Raw genomic sequence first — 17,036 nt, 5'->3', positions numbered from 1 at the left:
TGGGCCAGGAAGGGACAGATTGGTGCAACAGACCTCCTTCACTTCCCTTTGGAGCTTCTGATTGGCCTCCTCCGTCTTCGTCACCTCCCTCCTGGCGGCCGCAAGCTGTTCCTCTATTTCTCCAACCTAGTGTGAGAGAGAGAAAACGCCACACACTGAACCTGCAGAATTCACTATTATTAGATGTCAAACTGAAACAACAGCGACTGATGACAATCTCCATCTGGTTAATGTACAAGCAAAATATTTTTTAATCTTCAGTCAAACCATTTTTTTGTATGTCAATAATTATATAAATCAAGATTAGGCTAAAAAAATACTTATTTTGGCTGATATCCAATATTTCTGCAGCTTTTTACTGCAAACGCGTAATTTGCCACTAGAGGGAGAAGGTTTTCTGTTTTGGGAGCGATTGGCCCTTCGTGACGTCACGCGCTGCAGAAATCTGCTGACGGATGACAAAACAATCAGTGCGCTCCTTTCAAGCCTGTCAGAAAACAGGCAGCAGGTTGAAAAACATCACTTCTCTCTGGTTGATCTCACTTTAACAAAGGTCACAGGGCGCTTGGCTGCACAACAGACAGAGACAGAAACCAAACTTGTCATTTCATTGCATGACTTTCAGTGAGGAAAGATGCTGCAGTGATGATAGCGGATTTGTAGCGAAGGCTTTTTACAAGGTCAGAAGATTAATATTCAGATATTTTATAAGTGTGATTAGAAAAATGTCATTGCATGATGGAGGAAGTATGTCTAACTACCGGTTAGCACTGTCATGGCGCCAGGAATGATTTTCAGTAATGCATTTGCAAAGGGTCAATATTTTCTGGCTGAAAATGTTAAGTTGAAGTTGGCATCCCGGCTAAAGAGAGCTGGAAACCTGAGGCTCAACATGAGGCTCACTGACCTGTCGGCACATGAGGGCCAGCCTCTCCCTCAGCTGGGACAGCTCGGCTTTCTGCCGCTCTATCTCCCCCTCCCTCTGCCTCTCCAGCTCCCCGTCCTCCAGCCCAGACGAGGGCCCGTTGGGGAGCCGCTGGAAAGAGGACGGAAAAAATGAGAGTAACCAAGAAAAATAATGAGTTTGGATCTTTTTTAAAACTTCGGAAGAGGTGGAAAATCACACTGACACACCATGGTACCCAAAATCTACTTTGCTAACACGAACACAAAGACAACTGGAACCAACATGCAGAAAACCCTCCCTTACATCTTTCCCGCCGTCCACCCCTTGCTGACGTCTTTTAATTTGGTCTCTTAAAGAGATTACCTGCAAAGAGGAACACAGAAAGTCCAAACAGAAACTTCGGATTAATAATCTCGCTGAAGGAGTTGGAGGAGCTGGTTTGTGTCTGAGCTCACCTCTTGAGAAGACGCTGCGAGCTGATCTTCTAACATGGACACCCTCTCAAGGGCCACGCGCAGCCGCTCTCGAACCTGAGGGGGAAAACACACGATGACCCAGGTAAGATGGCCGCCGCGGTGCTCAACTCCATGACTTGTATCGAAACTTATAGATACTGTCACTGTTAGTGTAGAAAGTTGTAAAAATAACAACAGTTTTGGGGGATTTTAAAAATTTTGAACATCATTCATTTAAATTTATTGTGAAAATTCTTACGATAAGAAATTTATCACGATAAATGATAAACGATATGATAAGTGCAGATTATTTCATCTCTAGTACGGAGAAATGTCTCGTTATAAGTGAAATAATCTACTAGGATTGGAATTACTGACACCTAACAGTGTCTTCCTGAAAAGTTACTTGTAAGTTAGTTTTGTCTTATTTCAAATGCACTAAAACATTTGCACTCAAAACTGCACCAAAGTCCTTGGTTTTGTGTTTGTGCTCCATTAATAAAGAAAACTGAAACAAACATCATTGTAAGAAATCAGCTCTACTCTTTGGGTGCAGGAGGAACTGGAGAGGAAAAAGCAAAATGGTGCCAAAAGCGTTTTCATTATTCACAACGTCTAGAAGCACCAATGGCAGATTGGAAACGTTTTTTCAGATGCAACATATTGACCATTTCCTCTGGACTGAGCAAATGCTGATCCAGAAATTTGATTATCAAGCTAGATTGAGTCTGTCTAGGGAGGAATGAGAGCTCATTTGTTCGCCCTGGGGAGAAATGCTCTTATTTTCTCTGGATTTTCATCATAAACACAGTTTTTATTTTCCTGTAAACGCAGAGAATGGAAACATGCCTCATATATGGCATTAAAAACTGTTCATTGTTGGTACAACGTTCCCTTTTAAAACCTTTTTTTCTTCTCTATATTCACTGACACACCTGGTAGATTATGTAAAAAGCTACAGTGTGTTCCAGCGCATTAATCTCTCAATAAAAAAAATATACTGCAGTTCTCCAACGCTGCGCTCTGGAGATTAGTTTTCTTACTTCCCTTATCAGCTTCTTGACTTTGAGCTGTGACCATCCAGCCCTTTATGTCACAGTTACACGTCGTTTAAACGTCTGTCATCGTGGACAGGTAAAGGCTAACAGGTGTTCGCTTGACTCAGGAGGATAAACTCACGTCCTACTTTAAACTTATGTTGTCTTGATGTTTCCCAAATTTATTACCGTTATGTCTGAGCAGTAAATAGATTTTCTGGTTTTGTAGATTTTATCTTTGGAAAATTGTTTTTCGGGGTTTTTTTTTCCCACCAATAGATTCTTCAGGTTTCTCACGTAAGAACAACCGTCAGGTTTCAACGCCGTTTTTACAACTTCTATTTATTTCCACGTTAAATCCAGGTCAACTCAAAAAAAGGATGATTTAAATATTCTGTTATTTCAAAGTGGTTTTGTTTGGAAAAGAGTGGAAGAGGGAAACAATCTATAAAAATATGAAATCAAATTTGTTTTAAAAACGATTTTTGATTTTACAACATGGTCAGTGATTTAAGTTTTGTCCAGAAGCAACTTTTTTAATAACATTTTGTCGCTCAGATGAAAGTAGGGAATAATTTATTTTTCAGGCACTGGATGGACGACTAATAATCTAGTGTTTACAATAAACCCAAAGCATAATTACATTAAGTTCAGAAGTAATTATGTTGTGACATTCGTTAACCTTAGTATTATTTATGAGACATAACGACAGTGACAGCTGTAATCACTAACTTCATGTTTACTTAAGTTTCTGGAGTTTAACAGCTCGGATTCGACAGACATGTTCTCCTGTCTTCCTGGTTTTTGCAAAAGAGCAAAGAGAAATTTGGCCTTTATGTCAAGTTATATTAAAAATGCAAGTAAAAAAAAATCAGAACTACTTTAAAGTTTCTAAACACTCTGATCTAAATGTTTTTACCCACTGAATGAATTTATTCAAATTAAAGTGTATTTTTTAAATGTAAATGGTTATCCTATTGTGCTTGTTAAATTATTATCATTGTTTTTTTTTAACATTCCTGTTTTGCTCTTTGACTAAATTGTCTCCATCCTCCAGCGGTTAGTTCGGTTGAAGTTTCGTTTTAGGTCAGGCAGCACGCAGGCACCTTCAGAGCATCTCCACACTAACTTTAATGAGAGCAGGAAGGAAAGTAGGGTAAGCCCAGATGATTTGCTGGAAGATGGAAGAAAAGTGAATATATCCCACCGCTGCATTGACCCACCTTCTCGTCCAGGGCCTTGTGGTGCTCAAACAGGGATTTGAGAGCCTTGAGGACCTCCACCTCGCTGGACACGCCTGCAGGGGACTGGGCCTGCCGCTTCACCACCGTCATCCTCAGGCTGCGCTCGTGGCGGGACACCAGACACTCCAGGTGCTCCAGCAGCAGCTGCAGGATGGAGGCGGAGAGGGAAGTCAACATCAGGAAATGTTTTATGTGACAAACCTTCAGAAATGAATGCAAAATTGAAACGCGGTTGAAAATGGATGTAAAATCTCAGTTACAATCTATTTAGAACAACATTAAAGGCTCATTACACATTAGATTTGTCAACATTTTGAATAATAAGGACCTTCTCCTACTGCTATTTTTAAATGACTTCTTATACTTTCATAATCATTTTGTTTTAGTTTCCTTGTTTTGCAATTACTGTTTGCATTGATTGTATTTATTTGCAGATTTATTTATGACGTTAAATCGTTTTAGCCTCGTTTGTATCACCTTTGTTTGTTTTTAGCAAGACAAGTTACTCATTGTCCAGACACAACACGGGAAAAGTATCACTGTGGCTAATTCTGCCGCATTTACAAAAATGTCAATTAACAAATAAATTAAATAAAATTGAGTCTAAAAGTAGGATTAAATAAAATAAAGTGCAAGCCACCGTGTTCGTTAAACGGAGTCGGACTGCAGAGATCCATTGGTTATACTAATAAGTAAATTATCATCTGAAATAAGGTGGTGGCAGCGTCATGCTGTGGGGAAGCTGGTCACAGTTAATGGAAAGTTGGAGACTTAAATTCCAGCAGAAATTTATATCGGTATCGGTCGATATTAGTCATTTTTTAACGTATCGGTATCAGTCCGATAAATAAAATATTAATATTTATTTCAATCTGTGTCTGGTTGGGATTTTTTTCTGGTAGTGAAAGAATAAAATGATAAAATATTATACTTTTTTTTACAATAAACAATACAATAAATGCACTTAAAGTTGGTCATGTGGGAAAAGGAGAACGTTTAAGGAACAGCTTTGCACAAAAAATGTAAAAGAACACGGAAGGAGGAAAAATAAAAACATAGGAAGACAAAGAAGGAGGTGGAGTTAGAATCTGAATGGGCAAAAAAACGAGATAATTAGGAAACAGAGGCCAATGAAGCGGCTTCACACCCACACAGCCACAGCGGGGTGAGCAGCGAAGTCAGAGGCTGCAACGGCGCTAATAGGCAAAATGGCCGCTAAACATCTTACACGTGTGTTGTTCCTCTCCGCCTTGAGCTCAGCAATTTCCTCCTCCCTCTCCAGAAGCTGCTCCCGGCAAACGTTCAGCTCCTTAGTCAACACAGCGAACTCCTGTGAAACACACACACACACGCACACACACACGCACACACACACACACACACACTGGAGTCAGGAGCAGGAAAACAAACAGACTGAATGCATGTTTGTAATACTCTAAATGTGGCTGGGCTGCAATGAGACAGAGCAAGGTACACAACAAATAAATAAATAGGGATTTCTGCAAAATTAAGTATAATTGGCTGCTTCAAGAAAGCTAAAAATATACACAACCAAAAGGCTCCCAGAAACACTTTCAGCAAGACGCCGGAGACCGAAGCTGTAGGTCGTACATGATGTAAAGCTACACAACAATCAGGTGAATCACTGACACAGATTCTCCCCAGTGAACTCTTCTTCATGGACAGATTACATCAGGCTGTTACGCAACAGGCCGACGGCGCAGCGCTCCGCAGAGACCCCCAGAACAAAGCATCAAACGGCGTTTATGACACCGCTGGGAATACATCTGCAGCGCCGGGGCGCAAACAGGACGCCGTGTCCTGCGTGATCTTTCCGAAGCCCCGCACCATCTGTGGTCATTTGTCATTTCCATAAAAGACACCTACGGCTGCAGCTTAGCGCCGGCGGCTGTTTGTACAGACGCCTTGCGTGTTTCAGGTGTGTGCAGCGGCCTGATTTATGGTTAGAAACAGAGAAAAGCAGGTAAATATAACTTGTTTGTGTTTGAAAGGGAGGAGAGGAAGACGGAGTGAGAGGCATGCAGATGGTGACACAGTGGGTTCATTGGCCATCGGCCTCATGGGATTGTTTCTTGTTTGGATCGGGGTCAGATTCTCAGTTGGCCTTTATCGTCTCTTTGTCTTTTCTATGGAGCCTCAGTCAGTCAGTCTGTCTGTCTTTGCATCACTTTTTCACCTAAAGTCCTTTTTTCACTCTAATCAGACACACTGGAAAACTTTAGAGCTGCATTTAGTTCTGTCATCTTTCTTCTTCTCTTCAAGACAAATAAATTTAGTGAGTTTTAGATTTTGAACCTAAATGTTTGAGTTTGTGTTAACTTTTATTAAGAGTGCACCCGTTGACTCTGCATCATGTTATGACGTTATTTCCTCATCAAAATCATAGCTAGAGTCTTTCTTTCATGCTTTAATGCTTTAATCACCATGGCAACCATTCACCTGTGCAAAACACCTGGCTCCACCTTAAAGGGATAGCTTCTCCCCCATTCAGCTCCTTCAGACTAGCCAGTAACAATTAGCAAACACCTGATGGTCCTGCACATCTGAGCTCATTATAGGAGCTTCTTCTCAGAGCAATGCTGGTAAAAACATTAAAGGGTTAATAGAGCAGCCATGTTGTGATAAATTCTTGACTTCGTTCTGTCTAATTTCAAGTTTACTAAGATATTTGGACTAGAAATTAGACCTAAAATACTTGGTAAGATTCTGTACTTTGCAGCACTTTTTGTAACAACTGAAGTTATAAAGTGGCACTTTGTGCCTGGAAAACACATAATGCTGCCCCTGTAAGGCTCTGCTCTCCGGTCCATCCGAACCAGCGCCTCACCTGCGGCAGAGCGATGGACAGCTGCCTCTGGAGCGACTCCTTCTCGTGGCCGAGCTCGCGCAGGCGGAGCTGCGCCGTGCCCAGGCTCTCCTGCGTCTCCCTCAGGTTCTCCAGCAGCCTCTCCCTCTCCGTCAGCATGTTGACCATCAGTGACTCCAGGTTCCCCGTGCTGCCTCCTTCGTCCCCCCTGGGCTCCCTGCTGCTGAATCCCCCTCCGCCCAGGGCTCCGGCGGGGCCCCCGCCCACCCCGGCCCCGGGCGGCGAGGTGGGGCCTCCGCCGCCGCCGCTGCGCCCATCCTCAGATATGGTGGGCATCACCTCACACATCATCATGAGACCGCGGCGTGTGAGTGGAGATAGTGACGAAACCTAACGGGGGGATTGTACGTGCAAACTCTCTTGTTTTTCTATTTGCTCGTACTAAAAGTTAGATGTATAAAATATATCCTAAAATATATTACATCTTCCAAAAATAGCATCCCTTTGGTTGTCTCTACATCCACTTCTTCTTGGGTTTATTGCTGTTGTGTTTGCTCTCTTTGCTTACTAGTCTTCCATGACAAAGTCCTGACCTACATGGGAAATGATCCGAATGTTTGTGCAGAAGAGGCAAATAACGCAGCGATGCTCTTCCAGGGGGTGTCCAGGGTTGGCCAGGGACATGGAAGGGAAAGGGTTAAGGACCAGGAAGGGACAAAGGCGGGCCGGTCGCTTTAAATGGTTTCCACACGGCAGAGCAGGAAGAGCTGCAAAACAGAGCAAGCGTAGCATTAGCTCAGCTAGCGGAGACTTCAGAGGAACTGCTACGCACAAATCAGAAAGGACAGAATAACATACAAAGACAGAATGAGGAACGTCAGAGGAAGCTGACAGAATCACATGATGATTGCTTCCACTCAGATTTTTGATCAAAAGAAACTAATAGATTAGCATCTTAATAAGGACCTGAATTATAAAAAAGTAGAAATTCTAGCTCTAATTGTCTTCTATTGTCCTGCTTCAGGATCTCAGATTGCACGAAAATGACAGTCAGCGTTTCTAAGCCTGGAAACCTTCCAGGTCTGTACAAAAAACATATAAACAGACAACGTAACAATAGCAAGATGTTTTATTTTCCATCAAATTTGGTTCAAATTCTGTTAAAATGTATATTCAATATAACATTTAGGCAGTTATTTAACATCATTGTTATAAACATCACATTACATTTTTTTTATTAGTCTGGTGTAATATTCAAATCTTAAATGTTTTATTAGCTGCAAGAAGAAAATTATTGCAATTAACAGACATGTAGGGTTTTACAACATCAGTCTGCGTGTAATTAATCTACATAATGTGTTTTTCTAGGTGAAATTAGTTTCTGGAAGTAAATTAACTCAATAATTTATTGTTTTTAGCTACGTTCACACTGCAGCCTGAAGTGACTCCCGATTCAAACCGGATTTTTTTACGTATTTATTTTTTACCTATGATTCATATTTCCAAAGATAAGTGATTTGTCTCCAGTTGAACCACAAACGACCTGAAAGTGTCCCGCATGCGCAGTAGAGGGCGCAATAACGTCACACCTGGACAGCAGTGTTTGCAGAAGTAAACATTGATGATAACGGTGTAGCATTACTTACGATTTAGAAGTTATCCGATCAGAGCCAGAACATTTACAGTTTAATCTTCATTATAGTCCGATGTGGTTGTTGTCGTTCTTCCCGTTTGCGCGTATCGGGGCGCAAACGATATGCGCGGGGCGATACGTATCGCAACGTTCAGATTCGGGTCAAATTTGAAAAGTTCGGATGCGTATCGGATATCCAAGTGGCCTGGGTCGAGAAAAATCCAATCTGTGTTGGAAAAGATCGGATTCAGGTAACATTAAGGCAAAAAAAAATCAGAATTGGGTCACTTCCGGCTACATTCTTCCATATCTGCTGATATTTCCTCCCTCCTTTTTCATCTGCTTTTCCTACTTTTATTCCTTTCTTCTTTGCAGTTCTTGGTTTGACCCGATTTCATAATAAAATATGACACTGTAAAAAAACAAAATCTCCCACAAGTTCGCAAGGAGTTTTGACTCAAAAATGAGCATAAAGGAGAGAGAACTCTGCAGCGTTTCTGTGTGTTAAACAAGGTCAGTGTTGGCGGTTCTGCTCTTCAGAAACGTCTCAGTGAAACTGAAGAGAAAACTTGAGTCAAAATACTGAAAATACGACGACAACCAACCTATTTATGACTGTAAAAACATCTGACTGTCATCAAGCAAAGTTCAGCTTAAAAAACAAAAGTATTTCACATGTTAGCTGCTGTTTTTATCACATTCCCTTCACGTTTTCCAGTTTTCCCTCATTAAAGCCACAAACTGGTGGAGTTTGTTGGGTTTGTTGTGGCGTTTATGTGGAGGATAAATATAAAGAAATGCATAACAGTGAAGAGGAGGAAAAGAAATGAACCATTTTCACAAATCTGCACCAAAATGAATTTGAAACGTGTGGCGTGCATTTGTATTCAGCCCCTTCACTGCAAATCCATAATTTAAAGGCACAACAGAACAACAGTAACTTTTTAAGCTCATTTCTATATCATTATTTCCATTTGTTTATTTTTTCCTCTTCCAAAATGATGTTATGTAATATATACTATAATAAATATAAATTCTGATCTTTTTAATGTGATTAAATAAATAAGAATTTTGCTCTAATAATTCCATAAAAAGAAACATTTTTCAAAGTTGAGTCAGAATATTATTGAAATTAATTAAAGTTAATGATAAGTCCAGATATGAAGCATCTGACTTCACTGCAGGCTGACTGTAATGGCAATTTTGGATCCATTTCTTAAAAAATGTTGCAATATAACGTTCACAGTCAGTAATCAGCAGCTTCGTCTGCCTCGATTTTCCCACAACATTTTGCTCCTGCTTTTATCGTTGACTCGGTTTTTAAAGCGTCTGCGGTTCCCAGAAGCTTTCAGGGGAATTTGAGGAGGTAGGAAGTGACGTGATGTTGAGTCAAGAACTGTAACGTGACAGAATTAATGAATAAGAAATGGTTTACGGAGAATCAAAAGCAGAAGAGCTCTTTGATCTGGAAAAGCCACAATGTTAGTTGTTATAATAATTTCATTCCTGGCAAGAAAAGAAGCTTAGTGCTGATTTTTAAAAGCAGGCTGTGCTTCTCTTGCTGGGAGAGTCAGAAAACCTCAACGTGTACAACTATAGGAAACGTTCAGCCTGATGGTTAGTTTGTATTTATTACATTTCTATAAAAATCATCCAAATCATTTGAGAAATTGAACAAGAAAGTAATTAGAGAAAGACTCTGTCGGTTGCAGTAACAATAAATTGTTCCAGAAGTTATTGTAATAAACAATAATATTGTTTTTGTGAGACCATGTTTAAGGCAAAATAACAATGCAAGAGCACATTGTGAAAGATTAGTAAATTTTAAATCTAATGAACATTTAACACTGGAACTGGAATCATTTTAAATGAAGAAAACAACAAATAAAATAAATTTTGAATTAACTTTGGTTCAGTTGAGACCAAAGCATCAAACTTACAAAACCTCTTCCAAAATCGTTATATATTAAATAGATCAGAATTTTAAAAATACCCATTTATTAGGACAATGGTATTTAGATTAAGAGTTTACAACTATAAATATTCTCAGTCTAGTTGTCAGAGACACTGAGGCCACTGAGGTATTTCAGAGTAAAAGTTCTACGATTTAAATCACTTGTTGAAAGCCATTTTTCACCAGTGTGATTAATTAAACGCTGACCGGATTCACCAGACAGCTTTTAAAGCCCCAGAAGGAAGCCGGTTTGTTAGGTCTCCAAAAGAGACAATAACTCCACTGACTTCTGCATCTTTACTGCAAAGAGTGCCATTTGCATCTCACATTCAAATGGACGAGAATTTAAAAGTGTCCATTATTCTTCTATTAATATTTATATGTATGTAAAATAATTCATTTTATCCTCATTTTCTTAAAGTTTTCTTCAAGTGAAAAGAAGATATAACAACATAGCAAACTGATATAACCTGACAAGGACTTTCTAATAAGAATTTCAGGAAGATATTTCATCGTTTTCAACAAACCTGAGTTCACTGATAGTTGCATAAACACTTCATTGGGAAACAGGCTGCAGACAGGAAAACGGGGTCAGAGGTCTTTTAGCAGCGCTTTGCATTCATGCTAACTCTTCTCAGTGTTTCAGCGAGGCTTCTCTGGGAAAACAGCTGAATCAGTTCAGACCAACATTAGTGTGCAAGCTGCAGTTTGGAGTGAAGCGTCAGCCGGGAGGTCATGACCTCTGTGTTTATGGATGTGTAATGAAAGGGAGACAGTGTAAACAACTTGTAGCGACCTCATTAAGCAACAGCTTTGTTTTCAAAAAGTTTTTTTTAGTTAGTTGAAACTAGAAACTACAAATTTATGTCTCGACTATTGTAGGAAGATTTTCCAAAAGTTTAAGGAGTGTTAATATTTTACCCTGCAGTATTTAACTTTTACAGATGTATTTGTTAAAATTGTCATGTTGTGACAGTACAAGACAGATACTCTCTAAAAAAAGGGACCTTCTCCCAGTGCTCCCAGTGCCAACTGCAGAAATATACAACTTAGTCAAAAGCAACCAGCCAGAGCCAGGAGGAGGGTCTTAACGCTGTCAATCATGCTCATGCTCACCCTGTCCGGCTTCCTCTCTTCTTCCCTACAGCTGGTTCACCACAACATAGCCTCCCATCAATGCTAATGCTAGTTAGCTTGGCCACCGTTTTCTTGGAACACTAACATCGAAACCTGTCAGATTAAAAACTAATCGATCTTTGATCAGGATCGATGAGTTTCTTCAGACGCTGATAGCAGCTCATGGAGGAGGAGATCAGATTCACTGGCACACAGAGGTGACAGTTTTATACAGAATCAACATATTTTTGTAAAAGTCTGAAGGGAATCGGAGCCGATCGATTGGTGCAGCGTCTTGTTGTGTTGACGTATTGCTAACCTGAAGATCAGCCCCAAACTATAATTCTCTTCGCCTCAAATGTCACATTTAATTCAGGCAGGAACATGGCGTTCTCCTGCAAACGGCCAAACCCAGAGTCCAGACTTCAGGCAGAATTTATTGGCGAAAACAGGAAGCCTCCAGCGCTCCAGTCTTCACTCCAGAGCATCTGATGTTATGTAAGGCCTGCGAAGCTGTTCAGTAATGAAAACACAGTTTTTAAAGATCCTGGTTCCTGTTTTGAGCTGATCTGAAGGCCACACGAGGCTTCAGGGTGACCAAACTTTATGGCAATGTCAAGTTGCAACCACTCTGAGGGCCACAAAATTCATCGTACTTTCAACTATAACCGGAAAAACTATTTTATTTTGTAACTTTTACTCGCTAAACAAACTAAACACAATATTTTGATGAACTACAGATATCTGACTGCAGTCAGATTTCTGTAGTTCTTTGTTGACTTAAAACAAAAAAAGGGTGTTTCAGGTTTGCCAGCTTAAAAAAACAAAACAGTAAATCAAAAACTAAAATTTTCATCTTATTCTGGATTTTTTTGTCTCTTTCTAGCGACGGGAAAAGTTTATGGCTCAATTTTTAAAAATAAATCAAATTCAAAGCAAAACCCTGAATGAATATTCTGTGTTGCACATTTCAAGATTTTAACCAGCAAACCATTTTTACGCTATTCTCGAAACGTGATTTAGGGCCGCCCCAGAACTGTTCACAGAGCCGCAAATGGCCCCCGGGCCTCACTTTGAACACCCCTGCTTTAGGTGTGTTGACTCTGTGGAGTCGTTGCGATCGTTCCCAGTGGCTCCACCATATTTAGCAGCGAGGATTTAGTGCACAGATGGCATCACATCGCAGTGTTACATGGAGATGCATGTAACACTGAATTTAATAATTTGTAGGAAATATAATGAGATTAAATTATACACATAGGACTCCAATTTACTAATAAGCTGAAATCTGAAAGCAACTGATTGAAGTTTTTTTTATTTTTTTTTATTTCGGGGTTTTAGAGTAAAACAAAATCCCAAACTTTCATGTGATGATTTTACTGTGTTTCTCATTCTTGTTTTGTTCTTTGTATAAACTCAGTGCTTTGTGATTTTACTTCCTAAAAGTTCAAATTTGGTCTTAAAATGTTATTTTTATTTTTGGCTAATTTTCATTGCTACTTTCATTGGCAGGTTGGTGCTAAATAACATTCAAAACAGAAGAAATAAAAAAAATAATAAATCTATGGAATAAGAAATTAATAAAACAAACATAAAACCTGAACATGTTTGCATCTAATTACTGACATTATTGGCTTTTCAGGAGCCAGTTTTTGTGATTTTTGAAGGGTCTGCATATTAATTCACACCAGAATTTTTTGTTTTTCATTTGCTAAAAACAAAACAAAACAAAAATAATAATAATAATAATAATTGAAAATCATGTCATTATTTACTTCTCTGTGTTTATCTGTCACATAAAAACCCAGTAAGAAACAGAAGTTTGTGGTTTTAATGTAAATGTGGAGCTTCCTGCTGAACAGGAATGTTTTTCTGATTGTGGGGAGCACATGTGATTTTATGGCATAGTTGTCCACACCATCATCATCAGCATCATCATCATCAGCATCAGCATCATAACCATCATCATCATCATCAGAGCAGGTCTTGTTATTAAGAGCTTTATGTCATTAAATCCTCCTTGTGTGTGAGAAGGAAAGAGTCCACTGTGCCTGTGATGTTGCTGCTTGTGCATGCGTGTGCGTGTGTGTGTGCGTGTGTGTGTGTGTGTGTGTGTGTGTGTGTGTGTGTGTGTGTGTGTGTGTGTGTGTGTGTGTGTGTGTGTGTGTGTGTTGGTGGGTGAGAGAAAGAGAGAGAGAGAGAAAAACACGCTCCTCCACCAGTTACTGGGGCGGGGGAGCAGGAAGCTGCACACTGAGGCGGCCTCTCTCTGTAACGTTAAATCACGTTCACGGTGCGCCTGGAATGCGGTAGTAATCACATTTCAATAGAAGAAGATCGACTAATAATCAACCCGATGCCTTCCCCCCCGGCCTCCGTCCTTTTCGCCCCCATCTCCTCCCAGGATGGAGCGGTGCGCCCCTGCGGGGCCAGAAACGCATCAGTGGAATCAATAAGCGGGTTCGGGCGGACGGGCTGAGGAGGGCGGAATGAGAAGCACCTGGATCCGGGAACATCACCCAGCTGACATGTCGCCTGATCTGCTGCACCTCCATGTCTGGATGGAAGGAGGAAAGACCATTTGGTGAGGAGCGCACGAGCGCGCACGCGCAAAACTCCGTCCCTATGGGAATCTTGTTGGATGTATAACAGAGGGATCTCCTGCCCATCCTTGCTCGAAACGACAGGAAGGAGCCGGGATTCGGTTCGGTTCTGGTCCGGCATATAAAACATCACCAACAACAATCAACAACAACCCCACAGAGGCAGCGGCAGCTCGAACTGGGTGGTGTAATTGCCCAGCTCCCAGTGGCAAAGAGCTTAGTTGCAGCCATGATTAATTACAAGCAACACATTCTAGTAGGCCAGCGTTCAGAGGCATCCATCTCCTGGTGGTGTTCCGGCGCCCCGCTCCTCTCCGCCCTCCGCCCTGCCGTTAACAAACCCATCACCTCTCTGACTGGATGCCCTAAATAAACGCCGCTGTCTGAGTGTTGCCAACACACCTGTCAGCCCCTGACGCGGACAAAAGCGGCGAGCGTTGCACAGTTGGTCTGCTGCGAGCCGAGACTCCCTCCAACACGCACATACACGCACAGACCGAACCGCCTGCCCTACGCGGCTTCACATGCACTCACCAGTACGTGCACATTTCTCTTCTGCATCTCCTCTCTTTTTTTCCCCTCTCTTGTCAACAGAAACTGGGCTGCGATGGGGCGGTGTGAAGTTGCATCCTTACCACAGTCATCGCGGGGAGTCTGGAGTGTCCATGTTTGATGCTGGAATTAAAAAAATAAATAAATAAAAAAATGTTTTCAGAATGCCCTCATCCATCCATCTCGGTGCGAAAGTAGCCTTCGCGTTATTTCCCCCCCCCCACATGTAAGGCGGGAGGCGGGAGGCGCGGCGGGCGCAGGCAGGGAGAGACGATCCGCCACCTCACCACAGACTCCCCCTCAGCCGGATCGGAAGGTAATGGGTCTTAAAGAAACATTCTCTCAGCATTCTCCGCATCTCTGTGATTTACGCGCGCGCGACACGCGCTCAGCTCGCCGGCGCGCGCGCGCGCGGCCATTGGCCAATCAAACAGCTGATTAAATATACAGTTACGAGATGCAGGCCGAAAAATGGTGTCAAACTCACCACATCAAGTTAAATATGAGCTGAAATTAGAATGAATTAACTGAGCATTCTGCACAATTTGATAACTGGGATCAACTGGGATCAACTGGGATCCGTTTGATTGAACTGAACTATTTTTGTCTCGTTTGTTGACAACTTCCGGCTTATGGTTTTCTAAATTTAATATTCGTTCTCATCTGAATAACAGATCTGGGGATCGATTGTTATTTGGATTCAGGTCTGGGCTTTGACTAGGCCATTCTAATACATTAATGGGCCACTTGTTGTGAATTTTTGCTATATAAATAAACTGAATTAATATGTTACCTGTTATTTTCTATATTTCGTATTCTTTCTCATCTGAACAGCAGATGTTGCAATCGATTGTCATTTGGACTCAGGTCTGGGCTTTGAATAGGCCAATATGTATCTAATCCATTCTATCATGTCTTTTTGCTACATTAGAATGTGAACCTCCATATTGCGATCATCTCTGATAAGTTTTGTTGTCTTGTTGAAGACATAACATCCATCCTACAGCATGCTGCTGCCACCACCGTGCTTCAATATGCTCCTGTCTGTGTTTCAGGGGTTCATGCTCTGTGGCCAACCTAGTAAATGGTTTGTGATGCTGGTGCATATTAATCATTACTTGACCCACGATGTGATTTCTTGAAACTTCTGCTCTCATTTCAAGTGTGGTTATATTTTCCAGTTTTGATTTAATTACATGTTTCTTAATGTTTTTTTTTTTTTTTTTTCCATCTTAAGGCTCATCAGGAAAGAATCTAAATGAGAAATTTTAACATCAAAATGACGTGCAACAAATGCAGAACACAATTTTTGGGAGTTGTGTCTGAACACCAAGCTGGACCAATTAAAGTTTCAGGAAATTTAGAACAAATGTAAAAAAAAAAAAAAGGGATTTTTTTTTTCTAAAATGAGAAACTTAAACTATTTTGATCTGCTCAATGTCCAAACTTACCAAAGTAATGTTCAACACTGAAATTGAAAAGACGTCATTTTGGTGATTTCTGTGACAGATATTGATTTGATACAGGTTGATACATATCTGACTTCATTCAAACAGGACAAAAACATTCACCATTTGTTTTGGATTCAAAACTTAAAATAAAAACCTCTTTTGGTGTTTTCACATGTTAAATAAACCTTTAAATATTTAGAGACAATGTGGCAGTAAATGTTAAACATAGGAGCAGCGAGTCGAATTTTGTCGGAAACCCCTAAGCAGAATTGCGCCCTGGGCAAAGAGCCATGTGGAAAAAAACCCAAACACTTCTTCCTTTAGCAACATCCTAAATGATTGTTCTCCTTTTCTGCAGCATGAAATGAATTCTCATTTACTCTGTTCCCGGTATTACAATATAGAATGTAATAGTAAATTGTGGCAAAATATGTAACTGAATATATTTAAATGCAAAGCCTTACTTCACCAGCAGCACGTACATTAAAGCTACTGTCATAAATACGCATGCTGATACAGATATCACATCTGCAAACAGATCAGTAGATCTGTGTGTGTGTGTGTGTGTGTGTGTGTGTGTGTGTGTGTGTGTGTGTGTGTGTGTGTGTGTGTGTGTGTGTGTGTAGCTCAGTAAGCATGAGGTGGTGCGGTCTTTAAGAGTGAGCAAAAGGGGGAGAGAGGGAGCCTGGGAAGAGGTGATGTAATGTGTTCTCAGACAATGATGTCATCGACTTCGACACGCTGAGGATTTAAAGTGACAAAGGCTTTTTTTTTCTCGCAGGAGCTCCATGTAATTCTGCGTCGGGTCTCGGCGGAGAGCTGCACCCTATAGCACATGTGGGACCTGGCAGGCGATGAGGCGAGGGGGTGGAGGATGAAATGTAAAGCTCTGACAGCAGCTGGAGCCGCAGCGTGCACAACACTTCTTCTTCTTCTTCTTTATTATTATTATTACATCTGAGATACAAATAAAGCACATTTTCACAGTGATAAAAACAGGATTATGTTGCCAACAGAAACAGACATCAAATATAATTTCAGTGAGTATTACATTAAAAGGAATGGAGGGGTTAGCATTTAAATAGGAAATTTGATTGCACCTGTCTAGTTGCAAAAAAAAAACACTTCCACTTGAACAAATAACATTTCTGGTGACAGATTTCGTCCAACATCCTCCTTTATATTCTGTAAAATGAAAACATTCAAGTTTATTGATGGTTATACATTATTCTGCTGTTATACATTCTCATAACTGGG

At 40.8% G+C, this 17,036-nt stretch overlaps 1 protein-coding gene across 6 annotated transcripts in view; it reads right to left on the bottom strand.

Moving 5' to 3' along the window:
- Positions 1 to 14,676, bottom strand: part of LOC129377643 (liprin-alpha-3-like) — a 30,112-nt gene extending 15,436 nt beyond the window's left edge. For 3 of the 6 annotated variants that reach the window (XM_055057741.1, XM_055057744.1, XM_055057746.1), the window contains exons 1-8: positions 14,412 to 14,676; positions 6,492 to 7,237; positions 4,872 to 4,973; positions 3,623 to 3,787; positions 1,363 to 1,437; positions 1,211 to 1,270; positions 908 to 1,036; positions 34 to 126 (exon numbers count right to left, since the gene is read on the bottom strand). In XM_055057741.1, the coding sequence (XP_054913716.1) occupies positions 34 to 126; positions 908 to 1,036; positions 1,211 to 1,270; positions 1,363 to 1,437; positions 3,623 to 3,787; positions 4,872 to 4,973; positions 6,492 to 6,824 (957 nt within the window). In that variant the 5' untranslated portion in view covers positions 6,825 to 7,237; positions 14,412 to 14,676. Of the gene's footprint in view, positions 1 to 33; positions 127 to 907; positions 1,037 to 1,210; positions 1,271 to 1,362; positions 1,438 to 3,622; positions 3,788 to 4,871; positions 4,974 to 6,491; positions 7,238 to 8,116; positions 9,070 to 14,310 lie in introns of those variants that run through there. The other 3 variants (XM_055057742.1, XM_055057743.1, XM_055057745.1) reach the window with 3 other exon arrangements.
- Positions 14,677 to 17,036: the final 2,360 nt, after the last annotated feature.

This window comes from Poeciliopsis prolifica, unplaced genomic scaffold (assembly GCF_027474105.1).
Source record: "Poeciliopsis prolifica strain line A6 unplaced genomic scaffold, Auburn_PproV2 SCAFFOLD049, whole genome shotgun sequence".
In the NCBI taxonomy this organism is placed as follows: Eukaryota; Metazoa; Chordata; class Actinopteri; order Cyprinodontiformes; family Poeciliidae; genus Poeciliopsis; species Poeciliopsis prolifica.
The sequence above is the reverse complement of the archived record's forward strand: the minus strand, read 5'-3'. Positions and strand labels throughout refer to the sequence as shown.